Source organism: Moschus berezovskii, chromosome 24, assembly GCF_049115385.1.
Source record: "Moschus berezovskii isolate FMDL1 chromosome 24, NW_MosBer_1.0, whole genome shotgun sequence".
NCBI classification, from domain to species: domain Eukaryota; kingdom Metazoa; phylum Chordata; class Mammalia; order Artiodactyla; family Moschidae; genus Moschus; species Moschus berezovskii.
Window position 1 is genome coordinate 48,842,722 of NC_142483.1, and position 17,633 is coordinate 48,860,354.

A 17,633-nucleotide genomic window follows, 5' to 3' on the forward strand; every position below is an offset into this window, starting at 1 on the left:
TAAGCAAAAAAACTGTATGATGTCTGGGATCCGCTTTTAAAAGCTTCATTGCAGAATAAAGGAATTAGTGGAGACAGGGGAGAGACAAACAGTAGTGAGTAAATTCTGATGATTATTCCATTTGTGTGATGTTGAGTGAGGGGCAGTGTACTATTTACTTTTTTGATTGATTGAGCTATTTCATAATATATTCTTGGAAACAGTATAATGCAGCTTGAAAGCTTGGCTTCAGTCCTTTTGGCCTTCTTCCTTACTAAGACTTATCTCTAGCTGCCAGATGACTGTTTACTCCCACAAAGCCCCACCCCAAAATAATTTGCTTTAACTCTGGGGCAGTTAAGATCAATTTTTTAAAAAAAGGAGGGGGGGCACTAGGCAGTGTTTCCGAAGTCAGCTGAAACTCACTACCCACTTCCTGCCTGAATGTCATTACTTGTGGGAGTCAGTGGAAGAGGAAAAAAATTCTTGGAGCCTGGGATATGCAGACCCCAGGGGCCTTCACTCCTGGAGTCAGATTTCATAAAGGCGAATTTCAGTTTTACCCCTCTTTTAGAGAAAATGAGATGATTTCTCCAAATTTTAAGATAATATGCCCCCAAAAGAAAAAATGAGCAGGGAAGGGGACTGTGGTAGCTGAAATTCATCAGCTGTGTATAAGATGAGCAAATTTGTACTGGATGAAGCCTGCACCTCTGGGCCTCATCTCTGCCCCTCCCCTCCCCAGTCCCTGGCAGTTGTTACCACCAGTAACACCACTGGCTGTAGGCTCCCAGAGCCCACGATGAGGGTCGGTCAAGGGAGACTGAAGAGGCCAAGACACCTGAATATCTTGCCTCAGAGGCTAAGTCAGTCCTTAGGCAGCAGGAGCCCCATCCATCATCTGTGTTCAGCTGCCTGCCCTGCACTCCTGCCCCAAGTACACCACTGCCAGCCCTAAGTGGTCCCCGCTTCCCCCAGCACACAGCCTCACACATACAGCGCGCCAAGCACTGGTGGCGTAGGTACCACTAGACTAGGATCCCACTTGTCCTCTCCCGTACTCCTCCACATAGTATAACTGTGCACAGGGCATTCTAACCTTAAAATGTAAAGTATAAACTTAAACTCAGAAATCCGGACAGAGAGATACATGGGGGAGAAAGCACTGTGAAGACAGACAGATTGGAGTGATGAAAGCCAAGAATCGCCAGCAACCACCAGAAACCATACGAGTAATACCACCAGCAACACCACTCCGAGCCATGTAAATATATATGAAAATATATATCCACACAAATGATTATTCATACAGGAATGTTCACAGTAGCGTTATTCCTAAGTGCCAAACTGATGAATGGATAAATAAAATAGGCACACAATAGATTATTTGGCCATAACAAAGAATAAAGTATTGAAGATGCCACATCATAGATGAACTTCCAAAATGTTATGCTAAGTGAAAGAAGCCAGACACAAGAGACTACATATGAAAGACTACACAGGAGACTACATTGTATTAGTCCCCTCATAGGAAGTGCATAGCAAAGGCAGATTTATGGACAGAAAGCACATCAGTGGCTGCCTAGGCTTGGAATGAGGGTTCATTGTAAATAAGAGCTCTTACTGGAGGTGTGAATGTGTTCTAAAACTGATTTATGCTGATGGCTGCAGCAGACAGTAAAGTTACTTAAAAAATCATAGAACTGTGTATTTGGAGTGGATGGATCATAGAACATATAAAATAAAGCTTTTTTAAACAACTTTAAGCTTGAGGACCTATACAGATCAAGTGTCAGCCGCTTTATTTTGTTACTGTAGGATAGACTCATGGCACTTGAGGTTTTCCAGTGATAAAGTGCTTCACTTTATTTATCCCAACTTTAGCTGCAGAAAAATGCCAGATCAACTTGGAGTTGAAAACGTGCAGGGGCCGAAACCAAAAAATATTATTTGGACACTTAGAGGCCAAGAAGCTACTTCCCTTCCTTGCTTCCCTGGAGTCTCTTAGAAATTATCAAGGAATCAGTTAAGTCATGACATCTTTTCTTCTTCATCCTAACATCACCTCAGAGGGAGACTTCAGCCTGGTGAGTGTGACTCCTCGATTGGCAGATCCAGTCTCGCTGCTAGAACTCCTCAGACACAATGGAGAGCTCACAGCATCTCTGGGGTTGCAATTTCTTTCCCAAGAGCAGATCCAAGGAGGCGGCGTGGTGTAGTGGGTGGCTGAGCGGGACCACTGACAGCATTCTCTCTGGAAATGCCTTTTCATGTGGCCTTGGAGGGTATGCAGACCCTTTTCCTGACTCCCCACCGTGCTCTATCAGGGACTCCTCTTCTGGGAGGTTCAGAAGGCTTAAGTCAGGCCCACTGATTTGAGTCGGGCCCACCTATTCCCTTCTTGAACTGAGTAACTGAAGGTGATGTGTCTGCCAGGTTCTCCTGCTAGGGCTTCATCCGACTCCAGCGTGGTGAGATGAAGCAGCCCTTGGCAGAAACCAAGCAGGACAGCAGGTCCCCTCTTTGCCTGGTCCCCGCTGGGTCAGGACTTCAAGCCCATCCTGGCCATCATCTCTTCGTAGACTGTCCACGCCATGGCTGCCATCAGAGTTCTGCGGAGGGCCCGGGGGACACTGCCTTGGAAGAAGCCACGCAGCCCATAGTCCTGGAAGGGAAAAAGGAAGCCCAAACGCTGGAATTAAAGCAGCAATACACTGACACACCCGCCATGACAGTGAGGGTGTCCCTCTGCGTTACTCCATTTCTAAGTCTTATAGACTTTCACAAATATCATTAAAACTATGAATACTGGGTCCAAAGGAACGAACTAAAAAAAAAATTTGTTTCGCTTTGTTGCTCAGCTTTATCTGTTTTAGGCATGCTCTATCCAGGGGACTTTATTTCTCGGATGAAAATCTTCTCGGAGGCTTACTCTATATGGTGTGCACCTCGTACAGTACACATGAGCCAGAAGCTCCGGGCCGCAGCTGAAAGGCAAACCAAAGTCTCTCTGCCACGCCCTGGGCCCCAACTCCAGGCTGAAGGAAAAGGCACCTTCTTGGCAATCCGTCTGCCTGGAGCGAGAACCCTTTTTATTTTTATTTTTTTAAACTCACTCGATGTTCCTGGTGGCCCTAAATAAGAATTAAAGACAAAATACCTCATCATCTGGATTGTTCTTTCCTACTGTTATCATTCCTTCCATTTTCACATGGAAGATACACAGAGACTCTATTTTCAAACTTCATGGTTTTAGGTATCATGAATAAGAAAGCAAGCAACCCAAGCAGTGTGAGAAATATGATCAGATTCACAAACATCTGCTTCTATCTAGGGTAAGACAGATAAGTGCTGGCAGATGCTAACATGTTTCCTCTGCTACGAGGAAAAACTGAGAAGTATAGAAACATCTAAAGATCTAGGTGACAGATTTACCTTGAAAGAGACTATCTGATAATAGAACACGTTCCCAAAGGGCCAACTCAGTGGCTTTTAAATAGCATTTTAACGTACTTGATATCTACTTTACTTTTTATCTTCAATACATCTGTACATTTGTATTAGCACAAACTCCTAAAACAAAACAATGTGCCTGTGGTTTTTTTCTGACTACATTTCCTCCTAGGTCCTTGATTCAGAGAAGGAAATGGCAACCCACTCCAGTATTCTTGCCTGGAGAATCCCGTGGATAGAGGAGCCTGGTGGGCTTCTGTCCATGGAGTCACAAAGAGTCGGACACGACTGAAGTGACTTAGCATGCATGCATGCATTGGAGAAGGAAATGGCAACCCACTCCAGTGTTCTTGCCTGGAGAATCCCGTGGACAGAGGAGCCTGGTGGGCTGCCGTCTATGGGGTCGCACAGAGTCAGACATGACTGAAGCGACTTAGCAGCAGCAGCAGGTCCTTGATTAGGTTAGAGTCCTCCCAGAACTCCTGACTCAGGAAGTCTGGGGTAGAGCCCAACAATATGCATGTTTAACAAATATCACACGTTGTCCTAACATTGGGCCCCCTCCCTAAACAAACAAAACTCAAAAAACAAAAAGACCCCCCCAACCATAGTTTTTTAGCAGTGATTCTCAACCTTGGCAACACATTGGAATCACTAGGGAACTTAAAATACTGACGCCAGGGTTTCATGTCTTCCAGAGACTCTAACATGATGAGCTCAGGTTATGCTCTGGGAACGGGGATTTTTAAAAGCTCCCCAGGTGATCTACCGGTAAAGGACAGAGCTACTGCCTTAAAGAGAGAGAGAGCTTTAATTACAATACAAACCAATATGTATTCTAAAGCCTCACTTTTTTTTTTTTGGTTGTGCCACAAGGCATGGGAGATTTTAGTTCACTGACCAGGGATCAAACCCATGTCCCCTGCAGTAAAAGCATGGAGTCCTAACCACTGGACCACTGGGGAATTCCCTAAAGCCTTACTTTGAAAATGAGTGTAACTGCCTGGCCAATCCACCGAAATTTCATTGGGGAGAGCTGCATGTGAGTTTTGACTACATCTGCAGGTTGAGTTACCAGCGAGGCCAGAATTCCAGCAAATATCCCACAGCTGAAATTCACAACAGGAACAAGGACTGCATCCAACTGGTCTGAAAGAGGACAAAGGCAACCTTCGGTTATAAATAAATCTCATATCTACCAGATAAATATCAGTGCCAAGTTGCCACTAATTCTTCCCGAAAGCCAGAAGGGTCTGGATATTCAAACAAAGCTAGGAATTCAAAATCTAAACTAATCAATGTAAACAGAAAAATGGAACTAAAAGTTTATCTTTTTACAGTCATCAGCATAATAATTAATTCAGGCAAAAGTCATTGACTGATGCTAAAATATATGGATGAAATAACAGGACGTTTTACATAGATTCAAAGTATCGCCCCACAGAGATATTTAGAAATGACAAAAGAACAAACAACTGAGTTTTCACTGGAGACTTTTTTTTATCCAAGCGATAAAGAGTTAATATCACCACAGCAGGTCAAAAGGTGACATGAGCTTCCTGACATCACACAATGAAGATACAACCTGTTATATGCTTCTTCTGCTGAAAAGGTAGATTATAAATGAATCTAGTTGCAAGGAATCATCAGATAAACCCAGGCTGAGGTTATATAATTGGCTTATACACTTGAAAATAAAAAATAAAAATGGCCACAAAATACATTATTGGGAAAATTGGAGAAATAAAGACTATAGATTGGACTATAAATTCAAGAACTATATCTGTGTAAAATTTCCTAAATATAAGATGCTTATTAAGAATGCTTTTATTCTCAGGAAATACACACTGATATATTCAGGAGTAAAGAGTTGCATCATGCTGGCAACTTACTGCTAAATGGTTTGGAGAAAATAATTATACATATAGAAAGAGAATATATAGGGCGATGGAGTTATATGTACTATTCTTGTGAGTTTTTTGTTAAGTGTTGAAAGATTTCTAAATACCAAATTAAAAAAAAATTTTTTAGGATGAATGAAGAAGTTAAAAACATATATCCAAGCTCCCTTACTGCCTTAACTTTCTACTGCAATGTAAGGCTGTGACCTGCAAAGTCACAACTCCTGGTACTTGGGGCGAAGCAGCAAATCTCCTAAAGCACCCCAACTGACAACATGGTCATGAGGGTGGCATTCTGGCTTTCCCAATTAAATTACCTCGGCTGCAATTCCTTGCTCAGATTATCCACAGACACCTGCCCGAACGCTGGTTCACTCTACAGGATGTGTTTCTATCAGTTGTGACTCTGCCTGGGCGAACATTTACTGATTGTTGATTTTGCCCAAGTCCTGCAACACGAGCTTACTGGTAGGGCGGGCCTGCTAGAATGCAGGAGGTTTGGCAGCCTTCTCTCCGAACAGAGGGCTCTCATCGTTAACTGAGAGCATAGCAGGTAAGTGAAAATAAAAATTTTTCTTCTAGCTCTAACCCAATGCTGCTGCTGCTGCTAAGTCACTTCAGTTGTATCCGACTCTGTGCGACCCCCTAGACAGCAGCCCACCAGGCTCCCCCGTCTCTGGGATTCTCCAGGCAAGAACACTGGAGTGGGTTGCCACCTCCTTCTCCATTGCATGAAAGTGAAAAGTGAAAGTGAAGCCTCTCAGTCATGTCTGACTCTAAGTGACCTCAGGGACTGCAGCCCACCAGGCTCCTCCATCCATGGGATTTTCCAGGCAAGAGTACTGGAGTGGGGTGCCACCGCCTTCTCCTCTGAACCCACTGGGTTTCCCAAATTTGTTAAGAATCATAAGTGCTTCTTGAAAAATACAGTTTCCCAGTTCTTACCCCAAAGTTTCTGATTTAAGACTCCTTGGGTAAGACCCAGAAATCTGAAGATCAGGCACATGTGGGAAGTATTGTTGCAAGGGCTACGCAGAACGTGGTTTATTCCACCCCCACCCCTGACTCAGGAATTACATTCTATCAGTACTCTTCCTTAAAAAGCTATAAACTCAAAAGGACAGGGACTGTAACTGCATCCCAGCACGGGGCCCCACACCTGACAGGATGCAGATACGGCTCAGTTTTTAAAACTAGGCTAAGAATCCAGAGCCGCTAAGAACAACAAATAGTCTCCTATCTCAGAGAAGGCGGTGAGGATGTGATCCCTTGAGGGACCTCTCTTCCCACACCTTCCCTTACCCCTACCGTGAAGCACAGCGTTTTTGGTCTGGCTGTAAAACATCAGGTAGATTCCGGAAAAGGGGGCGTCACGAAGGAGTGTTGCTGTCAGGCCACTGAAGAGGCCCCGGAACCCCTCGCCGTGGTAGATGCTCCTCAAGGCGGCGTAGATGCTCTCATAGCGGTACCGCCCACTCTGCGAAGGAAGCACAGAACCCGTGGCTGCCTCGGGGGCCCTGGGGCTGCGCACTGAACCGAGCCATCCTCAGGCTACTCAGGCCGGGGCCCCAGGGGCTCTGGTTCCCACATGCTTGGCCTGACTACACAGATGGGTTCTCCGATCACACTGACCTCTGTGCTGGGTTATAAATCAGGAGGTGACATCGGTGGCCACTTGACTCGAGCCCAGTGCCTCTGTCTGCCCTCTCCCAGGCCCTGAGGCTGTCCAACGCACCTCGTACCGCGTCTTGATCACAGTGATGGGCGACATGCAGACCCCTGCAACGGAGCGGGAGCCCACTCCCAGTATGACCGACTCCAGGGCGGTGGGGGGATGGCCCCGCAGGAAGTACTGCTTCAGAGAGTAGAGGGTGCCAAAGTAGATGCCAACGCCAGGGACACACCTCACGATGGACTGCAGGAAAAGTCGGGGGGAGGAGAGGGATCAAAGACCACCATGGGTAGATTTCCCCAGAAGACCCAGGATTTGCATGCGAGGAGTTGATTTAAGGTGTGGAGGGAACACCAATGGGAGAGCGGGGCCATGAGATGGGAGAGAAGGTGGCCAATAAAGGGCGTGTCATCTCACCCGTGCTCTCCACGGGCAATGGAATCCCTCCGGGGGACTCTGGGAATCAGCGGGGACGCGCCTCGGTTACCCCGCCACCTGACGAGGGAAGGGGGCTTCTAAACATCGGGTGTCGTCTTTCACTGGTTAAGAGCTGCTTTGAGGTGGAGGTGAGCATGAATTCCCTGGCTTTTCCAGCAAAATGACTTCTGAAGGCCAAAAAAGTCTTCCAGGTAGGGAAATGCAGGTGTGGAGGCGTGGGAGGAAGGGGCGGGGAGTGGGGCGAGGACCGGCTGACAGGTGGGGCGCCGGCTGCCTCTGCTCTAGGACTTGATGCTGCTAAGAAGCCGTGCCCAGGGCGCACAGGGGTGACGCCCCCCAGGGCCCTCAAGCGGAAGCCAGGGAGAGTGACGGGCAGGGAGACAACAGAGGCCGGCTCACAGTCTCCAAGCCTCACGCACTCTGAAAAGCGAGGATGGGTGAGGCGGATGAGAAACGGCTGGCTAGAAAAGGAAGGGGTGCGAGACCCAAAAGGCAGCTTACGGGAGACATCCCTTTCCAGAGGCCCAGCAGACTCTCCGTGCGAACCACATTCAGGAGCACAGCCAACATGCCAACACGCCTGGACCTGAAGGAAGACAAGAGAGAAGGAAGGAAAAATCCCTGAGACCACGTCCCTGTGAAAGGATGCCCTGCTCAAAGGCTTCTCTGTATGGCCTCTTTTCTAAAACACTGCAGGATCTCTGCTGGGCATCTGGGAGTTACTCTGAGTTCCTTTGCATTCACAGTATGGCAGGTCCGTGATGCTTTGCTCATTCAGCCTGCAAGCGATGGGATAACTACTCATTTTCCGTAGAGTTCACACACTTCCCACAGTGTTGATTAAGCCCAATAAGGGGGCTCACAAGAGGCACTCATTACTTCCCTTATTTCCAAAAAACCACCCCTGCATGCGCCAGGCAGCACAGTCATGACATTACAGATCAGCAGAGTAGAATGCAAACGTCACCAAGGCAGATGCCAGGAAGCAGCTGAGCGAAGGACCCCATTTAATGAAGAGGAATGTCAAACACAAGAGAGTATGCACAAAACACAGGAAAGCTGGGCCTCGTCTGTGTTTCTCTTTGATCAACCCGCAGAATGGAAGCCGACTGAACACAGTATAGATGCTCCTGTGTCTGAGAGAAGTCGCTGAAACCAGTTCCTCAGTGAAGTAGGGGTGCAGGGGTGGGCAGCAGGCCTTACCCATGGGCTGAGGGTTGGAGGGTCTGCAGGCGGGTTTTGAGGAGATCCAGGGGTTGGAAGAGGAGGGTAGAGCAGGTCCCACTGATGGAGCCACACAAGAAAGCTTTGATCACTGGCTGCAACTGCTGGGCAAGAAGAGAACATGGTGTTATCAGCTTTGTCCCACCATTCACCACACCTGGACCAGTCAGTTCTTCCTAAGGATTTCTTAGAAACTCACCTGGCGGTGCCCTGTATTATTAATAGCTTCTGACTTCAGAGAAGGGCAAAATGTAGTCAGGGATGAACAGTGTTAGAATGTTGTTGAGAACATTGTACACTCCAAGAAGTAGCTCTCTTGTCTTACTGATAACAACTTTAGTAATCACTGATAATTAAAAACTTATGGATAGGGCTTCCCTGGTGGCTCAGTGGTAAAGAACTGGCCTGCCAATGCAGGAGACATGCATTCAATCCCTGACCCGGGAAGATCCCACATCCCTAGGAGCATCTAAGCCCAGGCGCCACAACTATTGAGCCTGTGCTCTAGAGCCCGGGAACCAACTACTGAGCCCATGTGCTGCAACTACTGAAGCCCAAGCGCCCTAGAGAGAACCCATGGCAATGAGAAGCCTTCACACAACTAGACACAGCCTCCGCTTGCTGCAACTACAGAAAAGTCCCAAGTGCAGCAACAAACACCAGCACAACCAAAATTTAATAAAGTATACAAAAAATGATGGATCACTCCTCTCCTACTGAGCAACATGGCTATTTCCATCTGTGAATTATGCCAATGACCACACCTCCCTAATCTGTCCTGAAAATAAGTTATTGGCCAACTTCTTCCCGTGACAAAAGCAAAATCAATTGAGCAGTGTGTTTTAACCCTGGACTGCTGGTTTCAGGTTCCCTGGGTTGTAGGACCGGTAGACTATTTACAGGAGTGATACAGAGGAAGTGAAACCATAAGTGAACTGAGGCACGGCGAAATGTATGTGCCACTTCCTGTAAAAGTCATGCATTTCCTTAATGTAAAACTTTCCCTCGGTCGTACACCCATTCATCTCACTGGGACACCGCGTGTCCGTCCACTTCCCAGAATCCCTCTTGCTAGACGACCGCAGGGGCACCACAGGCCGGCAGCCACTCCTGGGTTTGCTGGCAGTCCTATACACTGGGACAGTCACAGTTCAGTTCAGTCGCTCAGTTGTGTCCAACTCTTTGCGACCCCATGGACTGCAGCATGTCAGACTTCCCTGTCCATCACCAACTCTCAGAGCGTGCTCAAACTCACTTCCATTGAGTCGGTGATACCATCCAACTATCTCATCCTCTGCCGTCCCCTTCTCCTGCCTTCAATTTTTCCCAGCACCAGGGTCTTTTCCAATGAGTCAGTTCTTCGCATCAGGTGGTCAAAGTATTGGAGCTTCACTTTCATCATCAGTCCTTCCAATGAATATTCAGGACCGATTTCCTTTAGGATGGACTGGGTGGATTTCCTTACAGTCTAAGGGACTCTCAAGAGTTTTCTCAGTTCAAAAGCATCAATTCTTCGCTCAGCTTTCTTTATAGTCCAACTTTCACATCCATACATGACCGCTGGAAAAGCTAGAGCTTTGACTAGACGGACCTTTGTTGGCAAAGTAATGTCTCTGTTTTTTAATATGCTGTCTAGGTTGGTCATAGCTTTTCTTCCAAGGAGCAAGTGTCACTGTTTCCATTGTTTCCGCATCTATTTGCCATGAAGTGATGGGACCGGATGCCATGATCTTCACTTTTTTGAATGCTGAGTTTTAAGCCAGCTTTTTCACTCTCCTCTTTCACTTTCATCAGAGGCTCTTTAGTTTTTTTCACTTTCTGCCATAAGGGTGGTGTCATCTGCATATATGAGGTCATTGATATTTCTCCCAGCAATCTTGATTCCAGCTTGTGCTTCATCCAGCCTGGCATTTCACATGATGTACTCTGCATATGTTAAGGGAAGCACACTGACTGAAACCGCCCACCCTGGCCAGGCCCTTTAGTAACCCTTCACATGAGTTGTTTTATGACAGGAGATCCTGGTAAGGAATACGGAACTAATAAGCCATCACCAACCGGAAGAGTTCGGGAAAGGTGGAAAGGAGACACCTCGTGTCCGTCAACGTCCCAGAATCCCCCTCGCTAGCATCCATCTTGGCTGAGCGATGAGTGTGCCTCTAGGAGAGACCCTGAATTAGAATGATTGGCCAAAGACCACCCGGAAACTAATCCCATCACCATAAAACCCAAGACTGTAAGCCACGCGGCAGGGCTGTTCTCCTGGGTTCCCTTACCCTGCTGCTCTCCACCCGGGTGCCCTCTCCAATAAAGTCTCTTGCTTTGTCAGCATGTGTGTCTCTTCAGACAATTCATTTCTGAGGGTTAGACAAGAGCCCAGTTTCGGGCCCTGGAAGGGGTCCCCTTTCCTGCAACAAACAGGGACTCTTCTTCGCAAAGACTGACATCCTGACCACTCGGGGTACTCAAGGGCCAGCTTGCCTGCCAATGGACCAGACCCAGCGGCCGCAACTGAGACCCTTTTGTCCCTGGTCTCCTCCTGACCCGGACAACTGGCCAGAGTGCCCTGACTGGTAAGGAACAAGAGACTTTATTGACCTCTCTCTCCTTCCCTCTCTCTTTCCTCTCCTTAACCCTTCCCATCCTTCCCCGTTTTTCTAGTCCCCCAGTCCTGGATGCAGGAATCTGGTCGAAGGGCCTCAGCCTGAGCTGAGGATTGGAGACTGATCACCTCCTCTTGGCAGAGAATTCAAATTATTTCTGGTAGGACCAAGTTCCAGTCCTCCCTTCTCTGGAGGCCCAGGGTAAAGTCCCGTAATGCCCGGGTGTGTGCAGGTGCAGGAGGCGTCTGTAAGGCCGCCCCTTTTGCCCCCCTCTCCCGCCTCCTCCCCCTTCTTCTTTCAAGCTGCTCCCTTTCCTCCCTTTGAAATCTTTGATTTAAGGGAGTGTCTGATGAGGACTGCCAGGTTTATATGTGTGTGTTTTAACTCTGTATTCTGTGTTGTGATTTTTGATGGTCATTTTGCTTTGGCTGGCCACCATTTGGTTTAGACCTGCTGCCATTTTGTTAGAACTTGATTTTCTTTCCCTGTGCCTTGAGACCAGGGCTCTCAGGAACACTTATCTAGACCATCTCTAACTCCTAAGACTGAGGGAAAAGGGGAAAAGCCTTTAAAATTTTATTTATTTCAACTGAACTAGTAAATTTTATATTGCAATATCTAATTCATGACTAAACTTAGAAAATGAAGCTAGATCTTGCACTGTGTCTGTCTAAATATGTCTTGGTATGCCTTTGTCTCTGGGTAATATTTTTGAGGTTAATTTGTAAATGAGTTCTATTTAATTATATTCAACACACAGAAGTTGAATAAGCAGGGTGACAATATACAGCCTTGACATACCCCTTTCCCAGTCTGGAACCAGTCTGTTGTTCCATGTCCGATTGTAACTGTTACCTTTTGACCTGCATACAGACTTCTCAGGAGTCAGGTAAGGTAATCTAATGGTATTCCCATCGCTTTAAGAATTTTCCACAGTTTGTTGTGATCCACACAATCAAAGGCTTTGGCATAGTCAATAAAGCAGAGGTAGATGTTTTTCTGGAACTCCCTTGCTTTTCTGATGAACCAATGGATGTTGGCAATTTGATCTTTGGTTCCTCTGCCTTTTCTAAATCCAGCTTGAACATCTGGAATTTCACAGTTCTGGGAGAGTCACGCACACTGACTAATCAACAGGCAGCATTCAGACGGGCAGGACTGCCTGGCAGACTAACTGCACTTTCCCCAAGCGCACTCCAGGGCCTCACAGCATGCCCTGGAATCCAGACACACTCAGATAGTTGTGGAAACACACTTTTAAAAATCCAAGCAGGAGAGAAAATCTTCTTTTACATAGGAGACACTGGGAAAACTCTATCCAAAGATCTTCTCTCTCCTCATTAAATGGCATTTCCACTATTATTTTGTAATACATGGCATACTGTCATCCTAAAATGCTATTAAGATGAAGTTGCTTGTTACCTATGTTACATAACTACCCACCTAGAACCAAAACATTTGTAATCTGTGGTATTTGCTTCACAGAGAAGAGAGGTAATTCCACGTTCCACCAAACCAGCAATTATCAACTTATAACTGGAATTCCTTAAAAGGTCTAAGGAAGTTCAGATAATAAATACTGGAGTTTACAGCCACATTCAAATAGCTTTCTAAGCAAAGGTCAGACCGTAAGTACAGCCAAGTCAAACGGGCGCTTCACCAGGTGTGTGTCCGCACGCAGTGTCCTGCTCCTCCTGCTAACTTGCACTCCCACGAGTTTTGTGTCTCAGGCTCATCCAAGACTTTGTGCTCTCAGTGCAGGCCTCCTGCCTGCACACTCAGCCTCTTACTTCCGCTGACTCCTTTGCCTGGAACAAGCTTGAAAGCCCCCATCTTTCCAGCCTGAGGCCACGTGATCTCCACTCCCTCTTCACCAGTCACCCCTCATTTCCCCCCAGTTTGCCATCCGGCTGAAGCCCCTCCACTGAAGCTGCCTCACCGAGGACCTGAGCAGCCCAGGACCCCTTTCCCGAGCCCTTCTCTTACGTGGCCTCGCCGGTTCATCTGGAACACCTGCTGATGGCCGCCCCTCTACGGCTTCTCTCTCCTCTTCTGGGTGCCCCTCTGAGCCTCCTTTCCGCGGCCCACAGATGTTGCTGTTCCTCTTATCTCCCCGTTGCTGCCGCCTCTCAGGGCACCCTTATCCCCACACCACACTTCGCTCCACACACACATGCCGGCAACGCCCACATCTCCAGCCCAGTTCAGCCCGCACTCCCCACATCTCCCCTCAGATGGCCTGCAGACATCTCAAACTCAACATCCCCAAATGGAAACTCAGTCCACAGTCCTTCACATGCCTGCTTCTCCTTCAGTCCACACTGAGATGTTCCAGCAGGACATTCTGGAGACGAGGAAGACTCCTTGGTCTACCTACCATTTCACGACCAACTCCTGCCGCTGACCCCTCTGTCCTCCCACAGCCTGCCCCCGCTGATCCAAGTAGCCTCCCTGTGAGTCTCCAGTCTCAGCGGTGCCAAACCCACTGAGCAGCCTGGGGTGACGCATCCATATGCAGCACCTTGAAATCTCACTATGCTCTTATGAGCTGGGTGTTCAAACCCACCATGCTTCCCCCAGGACTGATCGCACAGCCTGGTCTGCATCAGGGGCTCGACAGTCAAGAATGAAGGAATCATGTCATCTAACAGGAAATCTGAACGTGGCTCTCCCTTGACCACAATCCCACAGGATAAAGCTTAGTGGGCCCTGCAGGCCCCATCCCTGGGCAGCGGGATCTTCCCAGGCACCTTCCAGCCCTTTGCTGCAGTAAGGCTGTAGGACTGACCTGCAGTTACCACTTCTAAGCAGTTCTCTTTGGAGCTGCTTCCCCAGTGTTCTCACAGGTATTGTCTGGAACTACCCCTCCCCTCTGGGCTTCCCAGGTGGCTCCGTGGTAAATAATCTGCCTGCCGATATAGGAGACGCTGGTTCGATCCCTGGGTCAGGAAGAACCCCTGGAGGACGAAATGGCAACCCACTCCAGTATACCTGCCTGGAGAATTCCATGGACACAGGAGCCTGGCAGGCTACAGTCCATGGGGTAGCAAAGAGTTAGATACGACTGAGCACACTCACATGTACCCCTCCCCTCTCCCACAGCACAGCGTCCTCCACTACAAGAACATATCTCATAGCACATTGCTTACACATTTTACTGACTCAATAAATATTTGTTGAATACATCCATACATAGAGCCCATAACCTTTTAAACCCTAACTTTCTAGGTCTATTAGCATAGAGCAGATGCTAAATATATACCAGCAGTATTGATTAACCCCGAGTTAAAAAAAAAACACAGGCAACAAATTGCTTTTAAAAAACAAAATTTACACTTTTCTTTTTGACAGATATTATCAAAAGTGGATGGCACATTTTTTAAGGCACACTTGACTTTTTTCTAAGTAGCCCAAATTTATTCAAAGTAAATACTGATAACAACCAAACAATAATACAAAGATACATAAAGGCAATAAACAGCACTCGAATAGTTGGCAAACAAGTTCCACAAGCAACTCCCACTTCCCTTGACAAAACTAAAACCTAAAAAATTAGATCTCCAGGCCAGAGCTGGAGGACCCAGAAAGAAATCGGTAAGCACGTGATTAAAGTTATAAACTTAAAGCGGCCCCCGACTCCGCCTTTGTTAAAGATTAAAAACAAAAAAACCCCACCAAAACAAAAAGTACCCACAACCCCGCCCAGCGCCCGCCGCAGGCGGACCGTAACCTTCGTCTCTGGAGAAAGCCGCTTGCCACTGGCCCTCGAGAACTAAAGGAAGCCGCATCCCCGCCTCCACCCACCTCTGCTGCTGCTGCTGCTGCTAAGTCGCGTCAGTCGTGTCCAACTCTGTGCGACCCCATAGACGGCAGCCCACCAGGCTCCGCCGTCCCTGGGACTCTCCAGGCAGGAACACTGGAGTGTGTTGCCATTTCCTTCTCCAATGCATGAAAGTGAAAAGTGAAAGTGAAGTCGCTCAGTCCTGTCCGACTCTTCGCGACCCCATGGACTGCAGCCTACCAGGCCCCTCCGTCCGTGGGATTTCCTAGGCAAGAGTACTGGAGTGGGTTGCCATTGCCTTCTCCACACCCACCTCTAGCAGCGACTTTGCCAGACAGTCCTCCTCCGCCCGCCTTCCAGCCCCGCCTCCACCAATGGCAGGCCCGCGGGCGACCACGGCGGCCAATCCAGGCGCGGGGGGCGTGGCCTCGTGGCGTCTGCAAACCACACCAGGTTCCCAGAGAGTCCCTCTGGCCCAGCCCCGCCGGCCGTGTGTGGTCCCAACGTACCTTGCTTGAGCAAGGATCGCATTTCAGGCTTAGCTTCATTGCCGGGCTTTGCAACGGTGCAAATATCTACCCAGGTACCCTCTCACCTTTCCATCTAGGAGAACAACTCAAAGCAACTCCCCGTAGCTCTCGCACCTCGTTCCCTGCCGCGGGAGGACATTCCCCTGACAGCCCCCAGGCCGCAGCAATCCCGCCTACCTCTATCCAGCTACTAACGCAGAAATGAGACCTTTGCCTGCCTGTCCAAGAGTTGCGCTGCCACTCCTCTCCTTCCTCCCTACCCTCCTTTTAACCCCTTAGTCAAACTCCCATCTCTGCCGCCAAGTCCCCAGCCCGTTATGCGCGCACCCCGGATGCAAAAAACGTCCCCCCGAGGGCCGCTGACCCTCGGCAACCTTGCGAATTCCCCTCCCCGAGCCTGAGACGCCGGAATCCCTGCCTTCCCTTCCCTGCAGTTTACCATGAGCGTTTCCACCCTGTCCCCGACATCTTGGTGCGGCAGCAGCGCGGGGCGTGACTTCTGAATCATTGGAGGGGAGGCCTGCGAATGCACTGGGCCGCGGGCGCCGCTGGTAGGAGCGCAGGCCCGGCCCTGGCGATGCTGGAGGAAGACGACGCGACGGCGGCAGCCGGGCCTACTCTGCAGTCTGCGCCGGTCGGGACCTGCGCGTCCACCGCCAGTGGGTGGCTCCGAGCGCCGCTTTTCACTTGCGCCGCGGACTCTTCGGCTCTGCTCCCCGGCCCATCCTGCCCAGCCACGGGCTTCAGGACCTGAGGACGGTACGCGGCACCAGGGGCGAAGAAAGCCGGAAGAACTCGCTGGAATGCCGGAATTTAGCTTCCGGGGTTGGATGCGCTTCGCGCGCTGGCGAGGATGTGCTCCTTAGTGCCACCTGGTGGAGACGTCCGGGACTGCAGGATCGGGCTTCCCTGCACCCGGAGCTTCAAGGGACGTCTGCAGTGCTGGATGCTTTCGGGTGCCACGTCTGAGCATAGTCACAGTCCAGACTTAACTCTGCACAGTGCGATAGCCAGTAGCCATCTGGGGCTATTGAGCACTCGAGAAGTGGCTAGTGTGACTGAAGACCAGAATTTTAAACTTGATTTAATTGTAATTCATTTGTATTAAAAACTGAAGCAGTGCGGAATATTTTTCCGTTAAACATGACTTTATTGTTTTGGCATTTCCACATTTCCCTTTAAAAAATGCTGAAAGCTTGATGTCAGAAATGTGCTGTAAGTCATCCACACACCGTATTTCTGACATGGCAATAAGATAAAATAATTTCATGAACAATTTTTTCATTTTTACCTGTTGAAATGATTTTTTGGATGTATTAATTAGGCAAAATAATTATTAAAATTAATTTTTACCTCTTTTGCTTTTTTAATATGGCTACTAGAATACTTAAGATTACACTTGTTATCCTGTGATAAACCATAATGGAAAAGAATATATATGTCTGTGTGTGTATGTATGTGTGTGTGTGTATAACTGAGCCACTTTGCTCTACAGCAGAAATTAACACAACATTGTAGATCAACTATACTTCAATTAAAAAAAATTTTTTTAATTACACTTGGGGCTTGAACTACTTTTCTATTGGACAGCACTGGTCTAGATGGTTAAAATTACAGTTCTTACCTCTTATCTGGACCCTATCGATAACCTTCATTTTGGTCTCTCAACTTCCCATTGTTCCTATCTGGCTGATTGGAGGAAAACTGTTACTGCTAGAATCCTGACACTTTTTGGAAAAGGTAGGCACACATCTTCAGGAGTCCTGATTATCTGTAGAATAAAGTCCAGACTTTTCATAGTGGCAGCCTTCACTACTTCCACCATCCATTCTTCACTCGGGAAATCTAGGTCAGAAAAGAAACTGATGATTCAGGGAGCAAGATGCTGTTTGTTTAAGGCTTAAATTCCTGTTTTTCCGAGGCACAAGGAACAGGCAAGAAACTGTGGGCTTTTTATCATCAGAGGGGATTAAGCAAAGAGTAGAAATGGTATGGACCTAACAGAAGCAGAAGATATTAAGAAGAGGTGGCAAGAATACACAGAAGAACTGT

At 48.0% G+C, this 17,633-nt stretch overlaps 1 protein-coding gene across 5 annotated transcripts; it reads right to left on the minus strand.

Annotated features, from left to right (window-relative positions):
- Positions 1–1,758: 1,758 nt before the first annotated feature.
- Positions 1,759–16,457, minus strand: SLC25A38 (solute carrier family 25 member 38). 5 transcript variants are annotated; one of them, XM_088831588.1, is made up of 8 exons: positions 15,561–15,597; positions 8,867–8,895; positions 8,647–8,771; positions 7,945–8,029; positions 7,069–7,248; positions 6,636–6,810; positions 4,415–4,581; positions 1,759–2,644 (listed from the first exon to the last, which is right to left on the minus strand). In XM_088831588.1, the coding sequence occupies exons 1-8, from the start codon at positions 15,580–15,582 to the stop codon at positions 2,522–2,524; spliced, it is 906 nt and encodes a 301-aa protein (XP_088687714.1). In that variant the 5' UTR covers positions 15,583–15,597; the 3' UTR covers positions 1,759–2,521. The 5 variants fall into 5 exon arrangements, with proteins under 5 accessions (XP_088687714.1, XP_055270566.2, XP_088687712.1 ...); XM_055414591.2 differs by lacking the exons at positions 8,867–8,895; positions 15,561–15,597 and adding an exon at positions 16,021–16,457 and having other exon boundaries at positions 8,647–8,768; XM_088831586.1 differs by lacking the exons at positions 8,867–8,895; positions 15,561–15,597 and adding an exon at positions 16,021–16,456.
- Between the last annotated feature and the right edge of the window lie 1,176 nt (positions 16,458–17,633).

Excerpts from the sequence above, each read along its gene's own strand:
- SLC25A38 (XM_088831586.1), bottom strand. The coding sequence starts at position 16,089 with ATGATTCAGAAGTCACGCCCCGCGCTGCTGCCGCACCAAGATGTCGGG. Across the intron at positions 8,772-16,020 it reads ACAGGGTGGAAACGCTCATG|CAGTTGCAGCCAGTGATCAA; the intron begins GTAAACTGCAGG and ends CTTCTTGCCCAG. Across the intron at positions 2,645-4,414 it reads CAGTTACACTCATTTTCAAA|GACTATGGGCTGCGTGGCTT; the intron begins GTAAGGCTTTAG and ends TTTCCCTTCCAG.